This window comes from Cucurbita moschata, unplaced genomic scaffold, assembly GCF_002738365.1.
Source record: "Cucurbita moschata cultivar Rifu unplaced genomic scaffold, Cmos_1.0 Cmo_Scf00023, whole genome shotgun sequence".
In the NCBI taxonomy this organism is placed as follows: Eukaryota; Viridiplantae; Streptophyta; class Magnoliopsida; order Cucurbitales; family Cucurbitaceae; genus Cucurbita; species Cucurbita moschata.
In genome coordinates this window covers 1,075,404-1,096,002 of record NW_019268539.1, presented here as the reverse complement: position 1 = coordinate 1,096,002, position 20,599 = coordinate 1,075,404, and the positions used below count along the sequence as shown (strand labels likewise).

At 34.4% G+C, this 20,599-nt stretch overlaps 3 protein-coding genes across 6 annotated transcripts in view; all 3 read right to left on the bottom strand.

The window, feature by feature from the left end:
- Positions 1–8,870: 8,870 nt before the first annotated feature.
- Positions 8,871–14,089, bottom strand: LOC111459984. Of its 3 annotated transcripts, none has more exons than XM_023103063.1 (9): positions 13,753–14,089; positions 13,377–13,650; positions 12,451–12,552; positions 12,257–12,339; positions 12,045–12,161; positions 11,751–11,853; positions 11,072–11,681; positions 10,778–10,965; positions 8,871–9,249 (listed from the first exon to the last, which is right to left on the bottom strand). In XM_023103063.1, exons 1-9 carry the CDS (start codon positions 13,869–13,871, stop codon positions 9,160–9,162), a joined length of 1,686 nt encoding a protein of 561 aa, XP_022958831.1. In that variant the 5' UTR covers positions 13,872–14,089; the 3' UTR covers positions 8,871–9,159. The 3 variants fall into 3 exon arrangements, with proteins under 3 accessions (XP_022958831.1, XP_022958832.1, XP_022958833.1); XM_023103064.1 differs by having other exon boundaries at positions 13,377–13,643; positions 13,753–13,844; XM_023103065.1 differs by having other exon boundaries at positions 13,377–13,640; positions 13,753–13,824.
- Positions 14,090–14,531: 442 nt separating this feature from the next.
- LOC111460339 lies at positions 14,532–15,323 on the bottom strand. Its single transcript, XM_023103568.1, has one exon. It carries the CDS (start codon positions 15,220–15,222, stop codon positions 14,563–14,565), a length of 660 nt encoding a protein of 219 aa, XP_022959336.1. The 5' UTR covers positions 15,223–15,323; the 3' UTR covers positions 14,532–14,562.
- A 341-nt stretch (positions 15,324–15,664) lies between these two features.
- LOC111460268 (golgin candidate 3-like) overlaps positions 15,665–20,599 on the bottom strand; it is a 19,120-nt gene continuing 14,185 nt past the window's right edge. Inside the window, exons 9-15 of one of the 2 annotated variants that reach the window (XM_023103440.1) lie at positions 20,413–20,559; positions 19,462–19,758; positions 19,281–19,346; positions 18,553–18,755; positions 17,660–17,714; positions 16,716–16,901; positions 15,665–16,241 (exon numbers count right to left, since the gene is read on the bottom strand). In XM_023103440.1, the coding sequence (XP_022959208.1) occupies positions 15,888–16,241; positions 16,716–16,901; positions 17,660–17,714; positions 18,553–18,755; positions 19,281–19,346; positions 19,462–19,758; positions 20,413–20,559 (1,308 nt within the window). In that variant the 3' untranslated portion in view covers positions 15,665–15,887. The remainder of the gene's footprint in view (positions 16,242–16,715; positions 16,902–17,659; positions 17,715–18,552; positions 18,756–19,280; positions 19,347–19,461; positions 19,759–20,412; positions 20,560–20,599) is intronic. The other variant, XM_023103441.1, reaches the window with a different exon arrangement.

Below are 20,599 nucleotides of genomic sequence, written 5' to 3'. Positions count from 1 at the left end.
GAATGGAAGCAGACGACAGATATAGCCCGGGCATATTTAGAGAAGGCTTCCAAGCATATGAAGAAATGGGCGGACAAGAAGCGTCGCCCCCTTCATTTTCGTGCAGGAGATCAAGTCCTTATCAAGCTGAGACCGGAACAGATCAGATTTCGTAGCCGAAAGGACCAGAGACTAGTTCGTAAATATGAAGGCCCGGTTGAAGTCCTTAAAAAGATCGGGGCTACCTCCTATAGAGTTGCACTACCCGCGTGGATGAAAATCCACCCCGTTATTCATGTGAGCAACTTGAAGCCCTATCACCCTGATCCAGACGACGACCAACGAAATGCAACCACAAGACCGAACATCGATCTGAAACAAAAAGAAACAAAGGAAGTGGAAGAGATCCTAGCCGACAGGGTTAGGAAGATAGGAAGACCTGTACGGACGATTCGTGAATTCCTTGTCAAATGGAAGAATCTCCCTACAGAGGAAACAAGCTGGGAACGCGCCGAAGATCTGAACTCCGCCGCCACCCACATCGCAAGGTATGAAAGTAGTCGGTTGACAGGGGCGTCAACCAATTAGGTGGGGGAGGATGTCACGGTGATGCTTGTCCAGGGCATGTTGCCCATGGCCGCATGCCCATGACAAGCCAAACCCTTGTCATGTCTTTTCATTCCAGTGTTTTTCCTTTTGTAATTCTAGAGCGTATGACACCTCAAAAATATCATGTCTAGGCCTGCCAGAACTAAAATGGCCCAGAATGTACTATAGGGGATATGACTAGTCGTCAACTTCTCCCTACCCAAGGTTATATATGCTAAGCCGTTGTTATCTTTCTCTTGCTTGCTTATATAACGTCTCTTTCTGAAATCTCTCTAACCTTCTTTTAAAACCGAGGCTAGAGGCTTGACCGTACGTCGCTTGGCCGTAGGCGACGCAAGAACAAATAGGATGAACTCACTTGTCGCTAGAAAGTGAGTGTCGCACAATCGCTAGTCCGCTGCCTTCGAAAGCGCGATTGTGTCAAGGAGCTCCCGCATTTGATTCCCAACGAACGCGGTATTACCTCTTCTAGTTGCCACGTGTCGACGAGTTATTCATCTCCGACCAAATTTTCTCAGTTTCTGATTGATTTCAATTTCCATATTATTTTTTTTACAATTTTGTATATTTTAGCATGAACCTCATATCAGACTTGATTCATTCACCAAATTCGTAGAGTTTATTACCACTACACAATGGTACTTTTCTTGAAAATTTTATTATTAATCCTAGGGCAAGATAAACACGCTTGAATTTGATTGAAAATAAGTTCTTGACGAATCGTGCGGCCACAACGAAACTCAGACTTTCGACACAAATCTCAATCAAGTTATTTTACAGAGCTTGCGCATAATCATCCCTAGGTCAGCATATTCAAGATTCTAAGTCTAGATTCCAAAAAATCATCTAGATCCAAAGAAAAATAAGTTAACTAAAGTATGGACTAACCTCGAAACTTCAAAGATTCTTGATAGATTCCAATGCTACGACTACTCATAAGAGTCCTTCTCTAACACATTTCAACTGCACGTGAAGGAGTCTTGGTTGAATCCAAGCCAAAGTTATATTTCGGTTGGAAGATTTATATGATGTATGAATGACATGTAGCCTGTGATTCATGAATGTGTCAAACTTTTATGATGCTATGGTGTGTTATATATAATGTGTTGATTATGTTATGCATGATTATGTTATGATATGAATGTTCTATGATACATATACTCCCAGTATATCATATATGTATATGTGTATATATATATTTCATATGAATAATTATGTCACAAAAGGAATGGAAGTATGATTTACATTATCTCGATGTACCATAAATTGAAATTATGGGACCTCATGTATACTACATGTCACGTACATTAGGATGCTTCTCTAGTATGATTAGTACATATGTGTATACTTTGAGATGATACACGTTCCTTTTCCTCTATGGTGTCCAACAGCGTGAGCATGCGCTAACCGATAGTTAGCCCCATGGATATGTTATTCGAACTTGCCATCTAGATATATGTGTGCATACGTGAACCGTATACAGAGAAATACTACCTATCTAACCATACCCAGATTGGAAAGTAGAGTGAAGGAAGAGTTTTCAAAAACATACGCCATTGCATGTGGTTAAAAATACATTGGCATAGCCACATATTTCTAATCTTCTAAGTTAATTGCTGGTTGCTTTCCAAATCAATCTTTATTCTTTAACATGTCTAACCTTTCCCAAAACATACATATTATATATATCATACGCTATTAGGTTAACTATTTGCACACTAAACTCTATATTTAATCATGCTTAAATGGATGGGTTTGACCATGAAAACGTTGACATGAACCAAAAGGGTTAAGTCGGTATCGTATGAATTTTCTCATTTCAAAAGACAAAAGCTTTTAGATATCAGCTTTTTGTATGTACCTTTCATTTCGAGTAGTTGGTCTTCAACCTTTTTATAGTATAAACGTATATACGTTATGGAATTGGTCAATCCCATTCGAAGAAGATTAATAAATTCATGCAAGAAAACTCAATAGGGCTTATAAATCAACCCCACGTTTCATTAATGGATTGGTACCAAAAAATCAATGGAGATGAATTTTGGGAGATTTGTTTGTTGGGTCTAGTGAAATTATTTTAATCTTGCGATTTGAAAATAATATAATTTTAAAATGAGTCGAATTAAAATAAAAATTGACTTCTACAGGGAAGATGATCTTTGCGACTATTTTGTTTGTGCATGAACTTTTCAATGCATCTAGAAACTTATATTGAAAAAACAGATGAAAATAATAATCAAAATACAAGCGCAACTATTTAGAATATTTGAGAACGAAAATAAGAACTTCCATTTAAGAGCACAATTAGTCGTATGGCCGATAGAAAATTGTTAAAGGTAATGATATCAATACGTAATGGTCGGTACAAAATGAATGCGTAATGATATCAATACGACAATTAGTAGTATGGTCGGTGGAAAATTGTTGAAGGTAATGATATCAATACGACGTTAATGTTTTGTTGTTATTTTCAATTCTTATTTTTTTGTAAATGAATTAATTCATATAAAATGTTAACCTAGAAAGTTATGTTTCTTCTCATATACTCGAGCTTTTCCCCTCTTTATATTTTTTATTTCATATTTTTGTGTTTACGTTACTTATTTCTCGCTTTCATGTGTGAAGATTGTTCCAAGTAAAACATGCTTAACTTTGGTGTTCCTATGATTGAACCAAAAAAATGGAACGTATACTTTGTTGGTATAAATAGTGACTTTTAATTCTTTTAAGTTTTTCTTAGCTATACTATCTTCAAAATCGCTTTCATTTGCATGTATTTATGTATACCTCCTTTGTTTGAGTGTCATAGTTTATTACGTGGAGTTTCGAAATATTCAAATGTTAAGTATTAAAACCATTTAGTGTCATAATAATGAGTCAAGCAAAGGAGGTATGGAGGGCTGGATGAGCTGCAAGATAGGTACCATAGGGAAGGGCCATCGTAGAACAACTACTAACATATGTAGTAATACACTCCAATATAGGGTTACAATTTCGATACATTAGCCTACGTGATAAAAAGAGGGATGCCCAAATAACCTATCGGGAAGAAAGCCAAGGAGAAAGCAATAAACTCGATCAAACCATTAGCCTCGAGCAAAGAAAGCCTACACAAAATATCAAACTCTTTTCTAATTATTAGGACCTGATTTTTAAGGCTTCGAATCTCGAACCATAACTAAAATAAATAAATAAATAAAATGAAAATAATAAAAGTATGGTAAGATTTTGTGCAAATTAAAAACAAACATACAAAATCAAATTACATCGTGTTCAAATGTATTACAAATGGGGAAAGAGATTCAAGATACAACGGCAAAAAAGGAACAAAATATCCAAAATAAAAAGATGCATTGATGTCTTGAGACGACCCCTTTTGTGACCGCATAGCTCTCAAACGCTCCTCCACCTCGACTAGTAGTCTGCGAACATCGGAAGAAAATAGGGAAAGGGTGAGAAAAAAAAAAAAAAAACTCAACAACCTACTTAGAGGCCTTATTTTATCCTTATTCTAGTAAGTTACCGTGGATTTTTCTTTAGTCTCAAGGAAATTTGGCCCTAGTTCTAATGTTATCCGAGTTTTTAGAAAGGCCTAAAAATTTTGAGCAATTTTTTTTACATGTCACTGATCCTGTCGAGGTTCAGAAGTCGTTAACTGGGTTCTAGCACAACATATCTCCTGGACGTAAATTCTCTTCTCGAGGTAAACCAATTTTCTATATTTATACTTAGTGTGCTTACACAACCTCAGCAATAAATGATTGGTATCTTGGATTGAGGTGTTATCTCATCAAATCTATTAGTACAGCATGGCATCTAGCTGACCTGAACATCATCAATAGAAGGTTAGCTGGCAACCCTTCCATAGGGCCATAGAGTCACTCTGAAGCTGAGGGGAACGACCTTCATGTGTAGACGAACTACTTGGTCTAGTCGTGTGATTTCACGTCCCACTCTCAAGATAGATTATGGTGACGTGCATAGTTTAGGAGGCTTGAGGCCATTTTCACACTCACTAGGGCCACTCGTATGAACCACCTACTTGTAGACCCAAGTCTCCTCTCAATACTAGTTTATGGAATTACATCATCAGCCTTTGTTTCATTCTTACAATCAATAGGAGAACTCACCCTAAACCAATGTAACAAAATCTAGATTTGGCACCAATGGAATTTAATTTCATCTTCAACCAACAATTGTTTGTATGTTATTGGACTTGTTACATATCTATCTTATCAATAGAAGGGAATGGTACGTCAATGGAACTTAATTTTTGTTTCTATAACAGCTCAAGCCCATCGCTAACAAACATTATCCGTTTTAAACTATTACGTATCGTCGTCAGCCTCACAGTTTTAAAACGCGTCTCTTAGGGAGAGATTTTCACACCCCTATAAGGAATGTTTCGTCCCGATTTTAAAACGCGTCTACTAGAGAGAGATTTTCACACCCTTATAAAGAATGTTTCATCCCCTCTCGAGATCGAACCGTTTCTAACATGTGATAGTTAACATGTTTGTTTGCTATTAATTTTGAATATAATTGATCTTACTATATTTTGAATTAAGTAGAAAAATAAAATTGAGATTCAAAAAATTAAAAATGTTTTTGTAGTTTTCTTCCATTTTTCGTTGTTCTTATCCATTTGCAGTACAAAATGTATTCTCTTTGTAGGAGACAATCTTTTGTGGAATAAATGTTGTGTTGGAAATTAATGATGAAAGGAGACAAAGTTCAACACAATTGTCTATTTTGACTAAATAAAATTGGTCAACTCACTTAAAATTCTTTCAGCTGCCCACGTGGATCCGCTGTTTGGCTTTTTGGTGTCTTTTTATTCCATTATTTCGCCTAAATATTCTGTCCACCTCATCCTTCCTTGACTTTTTGCAACTCTATTTGATAACCATAACTCTTGTTCAAACCCTAATTGAAAAAACCAAAAATTATATTTATTTTAAAAAAGAAAAAAAATCTTTTTTTCTTATTATTTTGTTCTTGGAAAAGGTTTCACATGACCTAGAACGAAAGATACCTATTTCACATTTGGGATAGGACCAGTCTAGAGCCATACGAGAAATGCTCGTTTAAATGAAGAGTTGGCATAAAAATTATATACATATATAAACTTTCAGCAAAGCACTCGATCACTGTGAATTCTCCACACGAGAATCCTTGTTTCGATCTCCAAAAAATTAAGAATTTTATAGGAACGGAAATCGAAATAGGAGAGGGGAATGAGCATAGAGAATCTTAAAGGCATCGCTACATACGTGCAGAAGTGTATATTCTTGTATAGTTCTGCTTCTTACTTATATTAATCTCAACGCTAGTAGTGTTGCATAGCATATGTTCGGGGCAATGATTTTACTTATAACGATGCATGTTTGTAAATCGTCTCGATAAAACATTAAATAGAACTTATCTGAATCAGTGATTGTTTACCTTATAAGAACGATTATCTTTAGATATGGAGTTCTTTAAAAAAACATAAACCCACACGGTAGACAGTTGTCAATTTTTACTAAACGGACATTAAATTAGAATCAAACACAAAACACAAATCATAAAGTAATTTGAATTGTTGGAGACATAAAATCCTTTTTTTTGTTTTTTTTTCATGAGAATCAGTCACGTGTCCATAATAGAAGAAACTAGAGGATCAAATTTAATGTCGGTCAGCTTCAGCATTGGCGGGCAGCAGACAAGGAGGCAGAAAGAGGAAGAAAGATGTCGCTTTCGGGCAGGGCATAGAGGTTGCGGGCAGTAGACAAGAAAGTCAAAAACGTGTATCAATAGAATTTTATGACACTCACAATTACGAGAGACATTCGGCCGTTTTGTTTGGTAATTGTCAAATAAAAAGATTAATTTAATTATAAATATAATATGAGACCTAATCACGTCATAAATCACCACGTGGACCTAATCACGTGAGAAATCTAGTGAACATGAAAATCGTGCTTCTGTCAAATATAATAGACGATAGCACACGAATGATACTCTATAAAATCCTATGATACAAGCGTTTACCGACAATAAAATGATAAATTCAGTTAAGCTTCGTACCTAATGAGAAATCTAATGAAAAGAGAAGCAAATCTTCTTCAAATATGACAAAAGGGGTGGTCAAAAAATAGATAGTCTTATATCTCCGAGTCTGACAGACGCTATAAACATGAAAATACTGTTGATTGTCATACATCTACGACCTATTTCACACAACTAATGGGTATATGAAAGAATTAATGTCTATGAATATGTCATCAAACTAAATAAACTATATCACGACACCAAACAACGCCTCGAACGTTAGGATTATCATGCATTGGCACAAACAAGATTTTAGAACGACAAGGATATGTTGTTCTATCATTCTCAACGGTTGTGGAACGCGCCTGTCATGAGATTCTAACCAAATCACAATAGTTAGAAAGACTGAATCAAAAACTATTTGGGAGAAGAAACTCGAATACTTTAACATAAGAAAACTATTTGTATCTAAGATAATCATTGTATTATATTGTGGGAATCAAATCCCGTTCAACTAAGGATCAAACAGAATAGAATAGCAGTGATCATTCTAATAGAGATTGATAGTATTATTTATTCATAGATTTAGTAAACTAAAAGATTGTCGCTCGATGGTTCAACCTCCCAATCGTGCAAATAGTGAATAAAAAATAGATTTGAATCTTTTAATACTCTAGATGTGACAATATTGGACTTTTTCAAGGTCATTCCATTTGAATCCAAGCATAAAACACAAGCTTTCCTCTTTTAGACTCTAAATATTTGTTTACTCATCATAATTATGAGCTTGTTGAGGAGGTTGAGCTGGATCCCGTTGGACATTTTCTTAGACCCAACTCGAACGTAACTGTAAATTTTTCAATCATTATTAGATAATGAACTCAACCCAATCCAACCATTAATTTTTAATATATATTTTAGAAAATTAATTTTTAAATATTAAAATATGTATAGCTATATCATAGAAATTAACAATAAATAGTATAAAATTTTTATTTATTTGAATTTAACTCAATCAAATTAAATCTATAACCCAATTCAAATTCACTTAATTGGGTGGTACAAATCTGATTTGTTTGAATACCTGTAATTATAATAGCTATATTTTAATAAAAAAAATAATAATAATTTTTATATCGAACGTGTGTAGAACTTTCGAGATGTCCATTCTCAGATCAAAGTCATATTACGAAGACTCCAAACCCTAATTTTGTGATTTATTTATTTTTATTTTTCAAACTTTTTTTTTTTTTTTGTCAACGTTTAATCATTAATTATTATTATTATTGAGTTGATTAGACAGTAATATTATTTAAAACAGTATTTTAAGGTAAGAAAACATTTTTAAAAAATAAACTAAAATACATAATTATATTTAAATAATCTCAACGCCTTACTATTTAGAATGTAGATTAATCAAAACGGCCCAAATTATATTAGATTAGACGTGAAATTAGGTCTTTGAATCAAGCCTTTTAATTCTTTAATTCAGATTAAATTTGACTTGACCATCATTGAAATTATTAAAAAAATATATATTACCAATTTCTCTCAGGTGGATTATAATAAAAGTTAAATAGAATGTCAAATAATAGGGGGAAAAGATGAAATAAAAATAAATAAATAAATAAAAATATAACAAATTAAATGTTAAAAAGTAATAAATTATTTATTAAAAATAAAAAATAAAAAGAAATCTTCACAAGACTAGGAGTCATGGGCATATGACTTCAAAGTTCAAACCTTTGACCATAAAATGGAACCTTTTTAACTTAGTTACTTTAAAATTCGATATTTAAAGGTTTAAAAATTACTTTTTTTTTATTTAATATAATAATTTTGAAGCCGAAAAGATCGAATTGTTTGATTAGGAAGTCTGCTTGGTGTTATTATATCTTAGCATCTTTACTCCACAAGGATAATGATAATAATAATAAATAAATAGCAAAGATTTGAATCTAATTGCAATCGAGTGAATAAGACATTAATTATCCTCTTAAGAGTTAGATAGTTCAATCTATCATCTTATGGGCTAAAAAAGCAACTTTTATAGTATATATATGTGTGTATGTGTATATATATATATATATACATACACATAAACAATGCTCAACGTTCTTTGGCACCTGTCAATCCAATTGAACGTAGAAATAATCAAAAGTTTAATATTCAAATCCATATTAAAACAACGTGGATGATTAAATATCTTTCATTTTCATAACAAAAACAAGCTCATTAGTCAAACATTCTCTAAGCAATTGGCCAAGTTATTTCATTAGACATCAAGGCACATCCAAGTAGGCGTTGAGGGAGGGATTCAAGGTCATATATTTACAGGATGACCCAGAAAGTGGCACTTGCAAGAACATAAAAATCCTCTTTCCAGTTGCCAATAACTCTAATCTCCAAAGGGAATAAGAGAATAATGAAACCAAAAAGTTCTGCAAAGAAAAACAGATCACGCCTAATCACTTCTACACCTACTATATGTAACGAAAAATGACGAACTTAATACCTAGAAAAGAAGCTATCTAGTGACTAACTCCTTGAAAAGAAGTGTTCTATTCGCATATTAACATCTTTTACTCCGTTCTTGTGCCTCTTTGCCCCTGCTGAAACCGCGTCAAACTGCACAAATTTACATACAATAGCATGTTCAGAGAGAATTTGTTGCAAGCTATAATGGGAAACTTGGAGATTTCAATTACAAGATCAGTATGTTATCAAAGTATGAAGAATGCAGAAGGTGAACTAAAAGGATCACTACTGAATTACAATCAGCAAAATGTCATTGAAAATTTATGTTCTATTTGCTATAGTCCAACTGGAAACTTTAACGTTATGAATGAATGATCCAACATCCAAGAAGAATGAAAATGAATGAAAGAAATGTTAAATCCACCTAACCCAAAAAATTTAGCTATAGATTGCAATAAATTTAAATATATCTATAGTTCGACATTCTCTCATGGACTTAATTTATTAAAGGCCCAACAAGTAGAAATTAATATTCGAAATGATTAAACAGCCATAAGATCTCCTACTCCAATACTATGTTAAATTACAACACTCCTACTTTCACTCTCTATTTCAATTTATGACCTAACATTTTCTGATTTTTCATCTTCTTTTTTTTTCACTTCTTCAATTTTTCATAAAAATACTCTAAATTTTATCTCATTTGTTCAATTCTTACATCAATTTTTTCTACCAAACAAGACCTACAACTTCAAGTATAAAGTCTCACAAACTCTCAAAATCGAAATCTTCCATCAAAACTTAATAAAACAATGAAGTGCCCAATTAAATTCAAAAAGTGCCGACAAAAAAATATTATCCTTGATCATGAGAACCCTCCTTAACTAACCATAACAAAACAAATAGATTGATTTAAACTGCAAAAGATAAAAATCAACAAAATATTCATCACTACAACTTAGATAATGCACAAGTTTTCTTTTCTTTTCTTTTTTCCTCCCTTGGTTGTCCATGGCTTAATTCTCAACATGTCTCTCCCTTTGTGTATTAAATTTAAACATATTAACTCACACTCAACTACTAATGTACAATTTTGTGAAAACATTTGAAGTCCTATGATCTCTTGGTGGTTTCATTGTTCTCCTTTCTTCTTTCTCTAGCTTATATATCTTGATTGAAGGATCTAGTTTTAGAGGTTGGAAAATGGAAAGGGAGTAAGAATGTATTAAAAAAGATTGGAAAAGAAGAAAATAGGGAAATGTTAAGATTGAAGCAGGGGAGAGAGAAAATTGGTTGTAGATTAGGACATTTATTAACATTCTTTGAAACATTAAGGGTGTTAATGCAAATTTTGAAAGTTCATGAATATCTTTAAATAAGTTATTCATGGTTTCCGTTCGTGTACTAATGATAAGGATATTTTTCTATTTTGTTTAAAAATTTAAGGACATTAAAAACTTTTGAAAGTTCGAGAGATATTTTAAAAATAAAGTACTAACCATTTTTATTTAAGTTTTGAATGATTAAAGGTATTAGTAAATTTTTAAAAGTGAGATATCTTTTGTAAAGTATAAGAGTATTGTTATAATTTAGCCTAAATTTAATTATATTAATATTTAACACCCAACCATATATGTTTCAGATAATAGCAGGAGAGGAAATAAATTCATAAACATACCCGTGAGGATTCATGTTGAGATCTCAGGACTTTAATTTGTCCACCTCTCCCATCAGCGCCAACTGCAATCAGATCACCAGAACGTGAACCTGGCATTGCACCCCCATTGGTCAGACCACGTTTGCACCATTTACCCAAGAACCTATTTGATCCATCAGGGCCAAGTATGCCACCAGAAAAACTTATACCTGACGTTGTATTATACCTCAAGTTGTCAGTATCAATTGCTTTACTGGAGAAACAAAGAAACCAAGTATGTGTTTCGAAACTCTACGCTTAAAAATGTACCATTACCTGGTTTGTTATGTGATAAGTGGCTAGAGGATTCTCGTCTAATGTTAAGTACAGGTTCAAATTCTGCAGAGTCTTCAATCACTAAAGGCATGCATTCATCCCCTGGAACAGCAGTCGTGCTTGTATTATTGACTGTAGCTGTTGGAGGTATAGTATTCACTAGGTTGGTTGTTCTTTCTGCTGCCTTTTTTCGGACCAAATTGCAACCGGTCAACTGAGGATGGTAAGATCTTTGGTCTGCTTCTTCCTCACTTATTTGGCGTTCTATATTAGAATCTAAATTGGCTTCCTTAATTTGAGAAAAATCTGAAGATTTCTTATTCATTGAGGAGAACATGTTCTTAGCTGAATCTACTAAGGTTAAATCGGTGATAAGAACATCACTTGCAAAGTCACAATTTTTCCCTTTTCTAGAAGATAATGGTTCGTTCATCTGGCTTGCAGCTGAACCTGAAGCATCTGGTGAAGCAGCGAGCTTATTTTTTGCTGTTACCGTGTTACATTTACAACACACACTACCTTGAACCCCTGATTTTTTTGCCTCTTTTAAGCCTCTCAGAGCTTCATTGTCCTTATCTTCAATGGATTTCTCTAGTTCTTGAACCCTTACCTGAAATAATCATACGATTAAATCAGAACCAATGAATCAAATAAGGAGATTTTTTTGTTATGAGCTCACCTTTAGCTTATTTATTTTCTCTTTTGCCTTCTCAAGTTTCTTACAATAGCGAGCCTCTCCCCTTCCAAGAAGATTGCACTTTGCCATCAGCTCTTTATAACTCCTATGGAAAATTAAGATTTTGTCGAATAACGAAAACAAAGAATTAGCCAGACGAAATACAAACATATTCTCATTAGTGGTCTGATCTTCAAGAATCATTAGTATATACTTGAACGACACTAAATAACACAATTGCTAAAAGTTACACCATCATTGATTTAGATTACATTGGTGTCATTTGAGATCATTTACCTATTTCGCAGGACCAATGATTTCCTTAGAATGTCGATTGTATCTTTATTGTCTGCTCCACTACCCAATGAAGAAAGCTTACGAACCTCCTCTTCATCAAGATCCACTTCAGATACTCTGCAATACAGATGACAACACCGTTATAAGCGAAACACACCAAAGGGAACAAAAGCTTTTCTTTTCATTTTCCTGAACAACAAAATCCCACTTACAACTTGAAAGCTGCAAGTTCTTTAGCCAAAGCCATACTTCTATCGTGCAACCTTTCGCACTCAACTGTTGATTTTTCGAGTTCCTATACCAGATCAGCAGCCAACCATCATGGATGCATAACATAATCAGTCCATTAAGGAAGTAAAAAGTTGCAAGAAAAAGAAAACATATAAACTTAAAAGGGATTGTTGACCTCAGATTTTAAGTTAAGCAATTGAGACATTGAAGTTTTTTGTTTCATGGCTTCATTCCTCAAGCCCACTTCCTTCTTCACTTCATCCTGGCAAAATTGAAGCTGAAACAAGACGATCTGATTAAGAACCACGTGTATACATGCACTCATCAATACTTAACATGAGAAAATAATAGCAGATGGAGCTTTATCTAGAAGCTGAAGAATTGAAATTTTGATGTTCAGAAGAAAATCATTACTGAACGTCTTGAGTTGTTTAGGACATAAGGAAACCAATAAGTACTAGCTGTAGTGAAGTGAAGCTTCGCTGCTAACTACTCACAAGAAACAAACATCCATCATCTTTGAAAAACATGAGTTATTAAAATAAACCAAAATGTAGAAGAAAAACCACTTAAAAAAATTCTTTGCTTCAGCAACCAAGTACATGGTCATTTTCATAGGAAAGATTAATTAAACAAAGCTAAAAGGGACACTGGAATGAGACATCACCAAAGCCCCAAAGCAACTAGGAAATATCAAACACTCCCTAATTGCTATGTTATGATGTAAGAAGAATAGTTACAAAAACTCTTATCAAACAAGCTCCAGTAGAACCTATCAAAAAATATTGAACTACGAAAGGGACACCCATTTTGTGTAGCTATCTTGAAAGGTCCCAATTACTTTTCAATCAAAATGTTCCAACATAGAGAGGTAAAATCATCCCACCACAGCAATTATAAGCGAAAGGGATAAAGAGACGATCAATTATAAGCCAAAATTCTATCATTCGTATGCAAAGAATCAAGGCCAAAGACCACACGAAGATTTTAACCTTTCTAGAGACTCTTCAAATTTCATAAGTTGTTTGCAAATTAAACATCCAATAATTCAATATTAAATATCTGTTTGTTCTAGTTTTCCCAACAACCAAGGAGAAATACCTCCTCAATGAGTTCTTTGAGATCCTTCCCCTGAGTCTCCAATGTCGAATTAAGCACCGTGACCTTCATTTCCAGCCTCCTGACCTCACTTCTCAATAACTCCGGATCTTTCTCAACCCAATCGGCCGGTTTCTTAGCAAGCATCGAATCATTCGCATCCCCAACAGACTGAAAATACAGCCGCGCGACATCTTTCGCCACACAGTTCTGCTTGCACATAGGACAACTGTACTTCTTCTTCCCATTCGAACAATACTCAAACCACTGCTGTAAACTAAAGAGCTCCAATTACAAATTTACATCACTTCCATATTCCACACGAATAAAAGAAAAAACAATATCAACTCGACGCAAAAATCAACGAAGGATTACTCACCAGAGCTCGTGGAAGACATGGCCACAGATGGAGATGGATTGAAGATCCTCAACGATAGGCTTTAGATCCTCGTAGCAGATTGAACAAATGGTTTTGGAAATGCCGCAACCATTGTCCATTGATTATTTTCTGTAGATTGTTGAAAGATGAATCTGATGGATTCGATTTGTGCATGCGCTTGGTTATGGAAGATGGATTGGAGGGAAATTTTGGAGAGGGAGGAAGAGAAACATTTTTACAGAGCGGGAAAGAGTGGGAAATTTTTTACGATCATGAAACTTTCAAAATTTTCGTTTCCGTCTTCTCTTGATCTCAATTTCTCTAAGTTATCAAAATTTTGTTTAGGTTAAATTATCCGCCATATTTGTTGTAATTAAAAAAATAAGTTTTATACCCATAAATAAATATATATATATATAGATATATATATAACGACCGATACGAGAAATAGAAGATCTGAATCAGGACAGTTATCTCTATTAGCTAAACCGGATGAAGCAAGATCACATTCATAATCTATTTTCGATCCGACTCAATTATTAATATATTTATATTATTATTACGAGTAGTATCATAAATAATTATTTTGTAATATTGAAATTTGAATTTATTATTTTTATTAGGATATATTTATATTCTTTACTTCAATCTGGTATATTAAGTTTTGAAATCTATTTTATAGGTATAAACTATATAATATAATAATTTTAGTCACAAATCTCAAAAATTTAAATATTCAATGAGTTCAAATATATTAAGACTATATATGAAGATTAAAATTTTGCCATCGTGGCCACGCTAAATTAAAGTCTATATCTTCACCTTCCTCTTGCAATCTTGATCTTCAATCGATTTGTTGAAGATATTGATCGTCGACGTACAGTTCATTTTGACAACAATATTTCTCCTTAGAATATGTAATACTTTCACTCTCCCCGGAACTCTCGAAAAGCTTCTCAGTCTCAGCTTCCCTGAGCTCATGTCGCTATTAAGGTTCAACAAGAGTCGGTCAACGACGATGTTGATAGTAAGGTTCATTCGCACCGTTCGTCGTGCCTTGGCTTGCCCCGGCGGCCCTCGAGCCTCCCCTATCACTGTCTCGTTAATGTACAGAGTTGTCGTCGTGTTACTGTACTTGAACGACGCCACGTTAGGATTTTTCACTGACACGTCAGCTGTCAATGACACGTTGGATCCTGGCTTTGGTATGACACCGTTGATCAACTCGAGTTTTGTGATTGAAATGTTGTTCATTTGAATAATGGGATCCTTGACTTGAAATAGAGTGAATATCAAGATGAGGATGACTCCTACTGATAGAATTATGAGAAGGCCAATTATGAAACAAAAGAGTTTTATGAACCTTCTTCGCTGGATTCTCTTTAGATGCAGTTTTTCTTGGTAGTCATCGCTACTCGGACGGCAGTCAGTAGCTGGGGCGAGAGGTCGAGCTTGGTCCTTATCCGCCATGGTTATGGGAGGAGAATAATTTAGGGGTTATGGGATTTTGTTCAAGTGAGGGAGTTTATGAAGGCAAAGGTTTGGGGTAGTGCCCAAAATTTGAAGGCATTGAAGAAGGTTGAATTTTGAAGGCAAGCGAAGGCAGGCATGAATTTTTGGTTGGGATATTGTGGTTGTAAATGCACTAATAAAGAGAGTAGAAAAAGAAGTCAAGCTGTTCATATTGTATTTATGTTTGATTCTTAAGGTTAGATAAGTGGGGACGAAGTGGTTTAATTATATGCATGAAATATGGTTTCTAAGTAGTTGAATGGGGCCTAAGTTTTGACTCAAGAAAGGGTTCATCAATTTTGAAAAATGAAATGAAATGAAGTGTTCATGAATTTGCATAGGAGCAGTGGTCTCGAGTCCTGATTGTGTAGATGATGCAGCAAGAATATCGAAACAAATCGAATCGAAACGTCGTATTTATTCCAAATCTTTACCCAGAAGATGAAATCAGCTGAGAAATTTATAGCTCTTTCAAACAATTACACCAGGTGAGCTGAACAACACTAACCAACCACTCCAAGTAAATGAATTAATTGAACATTACATGCCTTTTATAGTAGTAGTTCATTAACAAACAATAATCTGTAGTTTTCTATTAATTACAAAATCCGATGAAGAAGATCTTAGTATTTTGGGAGCGGTCTTGAACTGTAATGAGTGTTCTCAGTTGTTGATGTGAGAGGAACTGTTGAGAATTCCGACTCAGAGTGGTGTCTTGAAAGGCGAAAATCGCCACCAAAAGGAAGGTGAGTCGATTGATGATGATGATGATGATGTGAAGGAAAACCTGTTCTTGAAGATTCAGATGTCGAACCAGTTGCCTTCGTTCCGGGATCGAGTAACTGTGAACCGGTACTGCCAACATTTGGACCGTTAAGTTGCGATCCTTCCTGAAGCTTGAGGCTTTCCTTGGCTTCTCTCTTCTCTCTTTCTTCATTCTCCTTGAGAAGAAAGTCAACCCATAAATCTGCAAAGGACTGTAAACGAAAATCCATGCTTAGAACAGAGACTTCTACTTTCATTCACAAAAAGATAAAATGGTACAACATTTGGTAGAAATCCCAGTACATATAGATAAAAGTTAGGTTCAAATTCTTGTATGAAAATGATTAGTCTTTGAACTCTCAAGAAATAAAATAAAATAAGTAATCAGTTCAGTCCCTTGCATTGTTCTACCATCATTTTGTTTGAACTCTCAAGGAACATGTATATTAACGAAATGATGTGAGCATGTTCGAAACCGCTGACAACAGTGGGTTTTGAATCGGATCAGGAGACTAAAATGTATTTTGAAACTTTCAGAAACCCATAAATAGGACAAAAATAGAATTTACCAGAAGAAATCATCCTTCTAGACTAAAAACAAACAAATACCAACTAAAAATCCCTATATTTGACCAAAATAGATATTGTACCAAATATTTTTGTCTGTCTCATTATGAGTTGTGTACCTGATTATCGGAGGCCATATTAGCCGGCGTCTCCGCCGAGCTTCCTCCCAAAATCCCACCGACCAGGCGTCCGGGAAAGCCCAAAACTCCACGTACAACACCCTTGCTTGGACCTTGTTTAGCAGCTCCTATCCTCATCTTGTCATCTTCAGAAAATCCAAGCATACGGACCATAAGATCCAAAACCTGCATAAGCAATGCACAAGAACTGATTAGATGAAAATTTTTAGGAAGGGAAAAAGAGAAAAGATAAGTGGGCCATTTTCTAGCCTCATTGTGCACTTCCTTATGGTGTTTGGAAGGATAAATACCCCAAAAAGTGCAAATTCCTTTCATGGAAAACCCTTCCTGAAAGTGATTATAGAGATGTCTTCTACATAGTGTGTTTCTAAGAGCAACAGGGCTACTGCTGATGACCACTAGTTGCGGTGGAAGTTATTCAACAACTTTAGTTAAATGGAGCTCTCCCTAGTTCCATTATGGAAGAAGCTACCGACTTTTTCTTGCTTCAATCCCCGTTAATGAAAAACAAATGATTATCAAACGCGGCCTTTGATTAACTTATTCCTTATTCCTATAGTTGATTGGCCAACAAGTTGTTGTAATTCATAAAACAGAATTAATACAAATGAAATTATTATTAATGGAATTATTTCTATAGATGGACCCAACCATTCAATTTACAAAACAAAAGAATTAATTACTTTAAAGCATCCAACATTCTTTTCATTATTGTACCAAATAGTGCAATAACTTTCAATTACGATCTTGATTATAGTCAAAATAAGATCCATTCTAATTTCATTCCAACTAAGAACCAAGTAAAGTTGCCTACTCTAAAAGGACATATTCATATAATGTTCACATGTCTGCAGGCATAGTAAATGCATCGGACAAAACACGAATCTTATATAATGAATACGTTGATTAAAAGAAAGAAGTACCTCTTTGCTGTGGTTTTTCTGGAAGTACGTCACCAGTAATTTGATCACGATACGCCTGCCACAACCCCCCAACAATTATCAGTATTACAACTCCGTATAGTTGAATTGCACAGGAAAAACAAAATTGAAGAGTATTGCTTGAAGACCAGAATCAGATGTGAGGAGAAGGTGTTCATGAAGTACGTAATTCTTCAAACGAGTAAAGAAAATGTAGATAGCCAAAGTTTCAATTTTGAAGAGACAATAGTGGCTAGTCAACCTAACAATGGTTGGTAGCTTGTCTTTGTGAAAGGTAACAACATTTCTCTTCTTGGCAATTTGAAAAAGGCAAGTACCCCGTGGACACATCGTCTTCATGGTCTTAATGCAGCTGATATATTAGTACCTAGACAATATGCCTTAAAATTATCTAGGTGTTCTCCTTTCAAAGGAATGTATCATTGACTTCTGGTGTTCCTTTATCAAGACGATATGGGTCTCTTTGATACAAATTTTCAGCTTCGGTTGGACCCACATTGCTCCGCAGACGGTAATTTGTTACAATTATTGTGTGTACATTTTAAGTGGAAAGCAAAGATTTCGTGGATCAATGCTATAGCTATCATGTCAATTCTTTGGAGCATTTAGTTAAAAAGAAACAACAAAATTTTCAACAAGGCTAAAGTTTGAAGCACAAAATTTTCAGTAGGAACATAGTCATTGTTCGTCATGATTAAGGCTGGAATAACTTTTCACATATCACTTGTCAATGAAAAATTATGTTCTTTTTTCTAAAACAAAAACAAAAAAAAAACAAAAGGCATGTATTAGAAGACTATTAGCATGCAATGTAAGTGCTGGGAGAAACGAGCAGGGGTGTAAATTCCCAATCAAAGATATTTATGAAGATTTACCTATCAACAAGGAAATCTGAATCCACCGACATCCTATTCAGCCTTGTCATACTCTGATCAAGAGCGCGGCGCAGCTTAGAATTATCTTCCTCAAGCTTATTTACTCTGCTTTTCCATTCTCCCAATGCTCGTTCAGAAAGTGAAAGCTTTGACAAAATTTCTTCCTTCTCCTTGTTTAATGCATCTTCTCTTTGGTTGGCATCCTGGGTAATGAAACACAGTATTAAGCAATAACGAGAAAACCCAAAGGAGAAAAAGTGATAAGCATTAATTGTACAATTTAAGTGGTCAAATCTCATCAGCAAACTACGAAAGCAATGTGAATCCTTAATTCAAAGAAGTAAGCCCATAAAAATCAGATGTGATAGATGATAATTCTGAAGTCTAGATACTCACAAAGAGTATGAAAATGTTAAGTTGATAAGTGAGAACTAACTAAATCTGAGACATTATCCTTAGTTCATATTAGAATTAAAAATAAAGACCATTATTTTTTTTTGGCGGGAATCCAATCCCTATTTGGAGATTCTCCAAAACCAGGACATGGGATTAGAATAGAGATTAAAGATCTCTACAGGGACAAAGATTGCATCCCAACCCAACTTGCTCGACCCCTATAATGTTCCTATAAACAGAAAAAAAAGGAAGACACACTCCACTTAAGAAACTAAGAGCTAAGGCATGTTATTCATAGAAGTATGTATAGATTGACAGTCAGAACAGCGTACTTTAAGCATTTGAGACAATTTAGCTTCTCCTTCTCTTTCCCGAGCCAAGTCACTCTCCAAGTGTTCCTAAAGTTCAAAGTATGTATAAGATTATAACACAATCAAATAATGGCATGCTTAGATACTCATTGCATATTCTATACATTATTACAAACTTCAATAAAATTTCATTTTTCTTTACCTTGGCTTCAATTTCTGCGTAGTACTGGCCGAGTGCAGTTTGAAGATTCAACAGTTCAACGTTCTTGGAATCTATAATACTCATATAGTTTGCAAGTTTTCTGTTAAGCTCTTCAATAATTTCCTTGGATTTCTGGAGTTCATTTTTACCGTACATCTCAAGCTCCTTCTGAGTTGCAATTGCCTGATTCAATGCCTTCTCTAAATGCAATATCTGGCCCCTTTGATATTCATTATCATGCCGAAGTTCTTCAATTATTCTGCTATCTTCATCCATCTTTTCTGATTCCTCAGATTCCTTGACAGAATTCCAGAAATGAAAGACTACTCAGCTACAGCAGGTTCTAAAGAAAAACACTAGCACACAGAAGATCCAAAGGTTTGCAAGAACCCTTGCAACGAAAAGAATATAAGCAGAAACATTGAAGCATCAACAATCATATTTAATTTGCAAACAGCTGACAAACATCAATCTGAATTATTATGATCACTAAATACAATCAAGATCTCCATTAAGGGACTATAAGCAGTCACATTTGAACGCAAACAACTAGTTCTTCCAAGAAGTTCTGAATCAGGACAAAGATTTCAGATCTCCACTAAAAAAAATAAAATAAAATAGAGGAGATAGTTTGTGCTTCTATGCACTGACTTCAATCAGATCCTATATCATCCCACTTCTTGAATGAACAGGAAAAGATTAATAGTGTATTTATGCATCTAGGAGTCCAAATTCATAACCATATCATAGATTTAATTAGAAAAATTCACGTAAACTAAAAAAATTTCACCGACCTTCATTGACAGTATGGTATTAACTAGTAAAGAATATAGGTCATAAGCTTGATAAATATGCACTTCATATGATAAATTACATCATGCAACTTTAGAGGTTAATAAATGGCCAAACTCTAGTGTGAAGTATCCAGCCCACAAGGTTAAGACAGGAAACCTTTTCCAATAAATGCTGCTTGAGACGTGATAGTTCATGCACAGCTTTGTCTCTCTCCTGCTGCATTTCCTTCAGATCTTTCTTTAATTTTTGCAATGATAGATCCATATCTTCTTTTCCAGGGGAAATTCCAGATAGACCTAATTTCTATGTAAAAGAAGTAAAAAAAAAAAAAAAAAAAAAAAAA

Excerpts from the sequence above, each read along its gene's own strand:
- LOC111460339 (XM_023103568.1), bottom strand. The coding sequence starts at position 15,222 with ATGGCGGATAAGGACCAAGCTCGACCTCTCGCCCCAGCTACTGACTGC.
- LOC111459984 (XM_023103063.1), bottom strand. The coding sequence starts at position 13,871 with ATGGACAATGGTTGCGGCATTTCCAAAACCATTTGTTCAATCTGCTAC. Across the intron at positions 11,682-11,750 it reads AGAAAATAAATAAGCTAAAG|GTAAGGGTTCAAGAACTAGA; the intron begins GTGAGCTCATAA and ends TGATTATTTCAG. Across the intron at positions 10,966-11,071 it reads CTTATCACATAACAAACCAG|GTATAAGTTTTTCTGGTGGC; the intron begins GTAATGGTACAT and ends ATACAACGTCAG.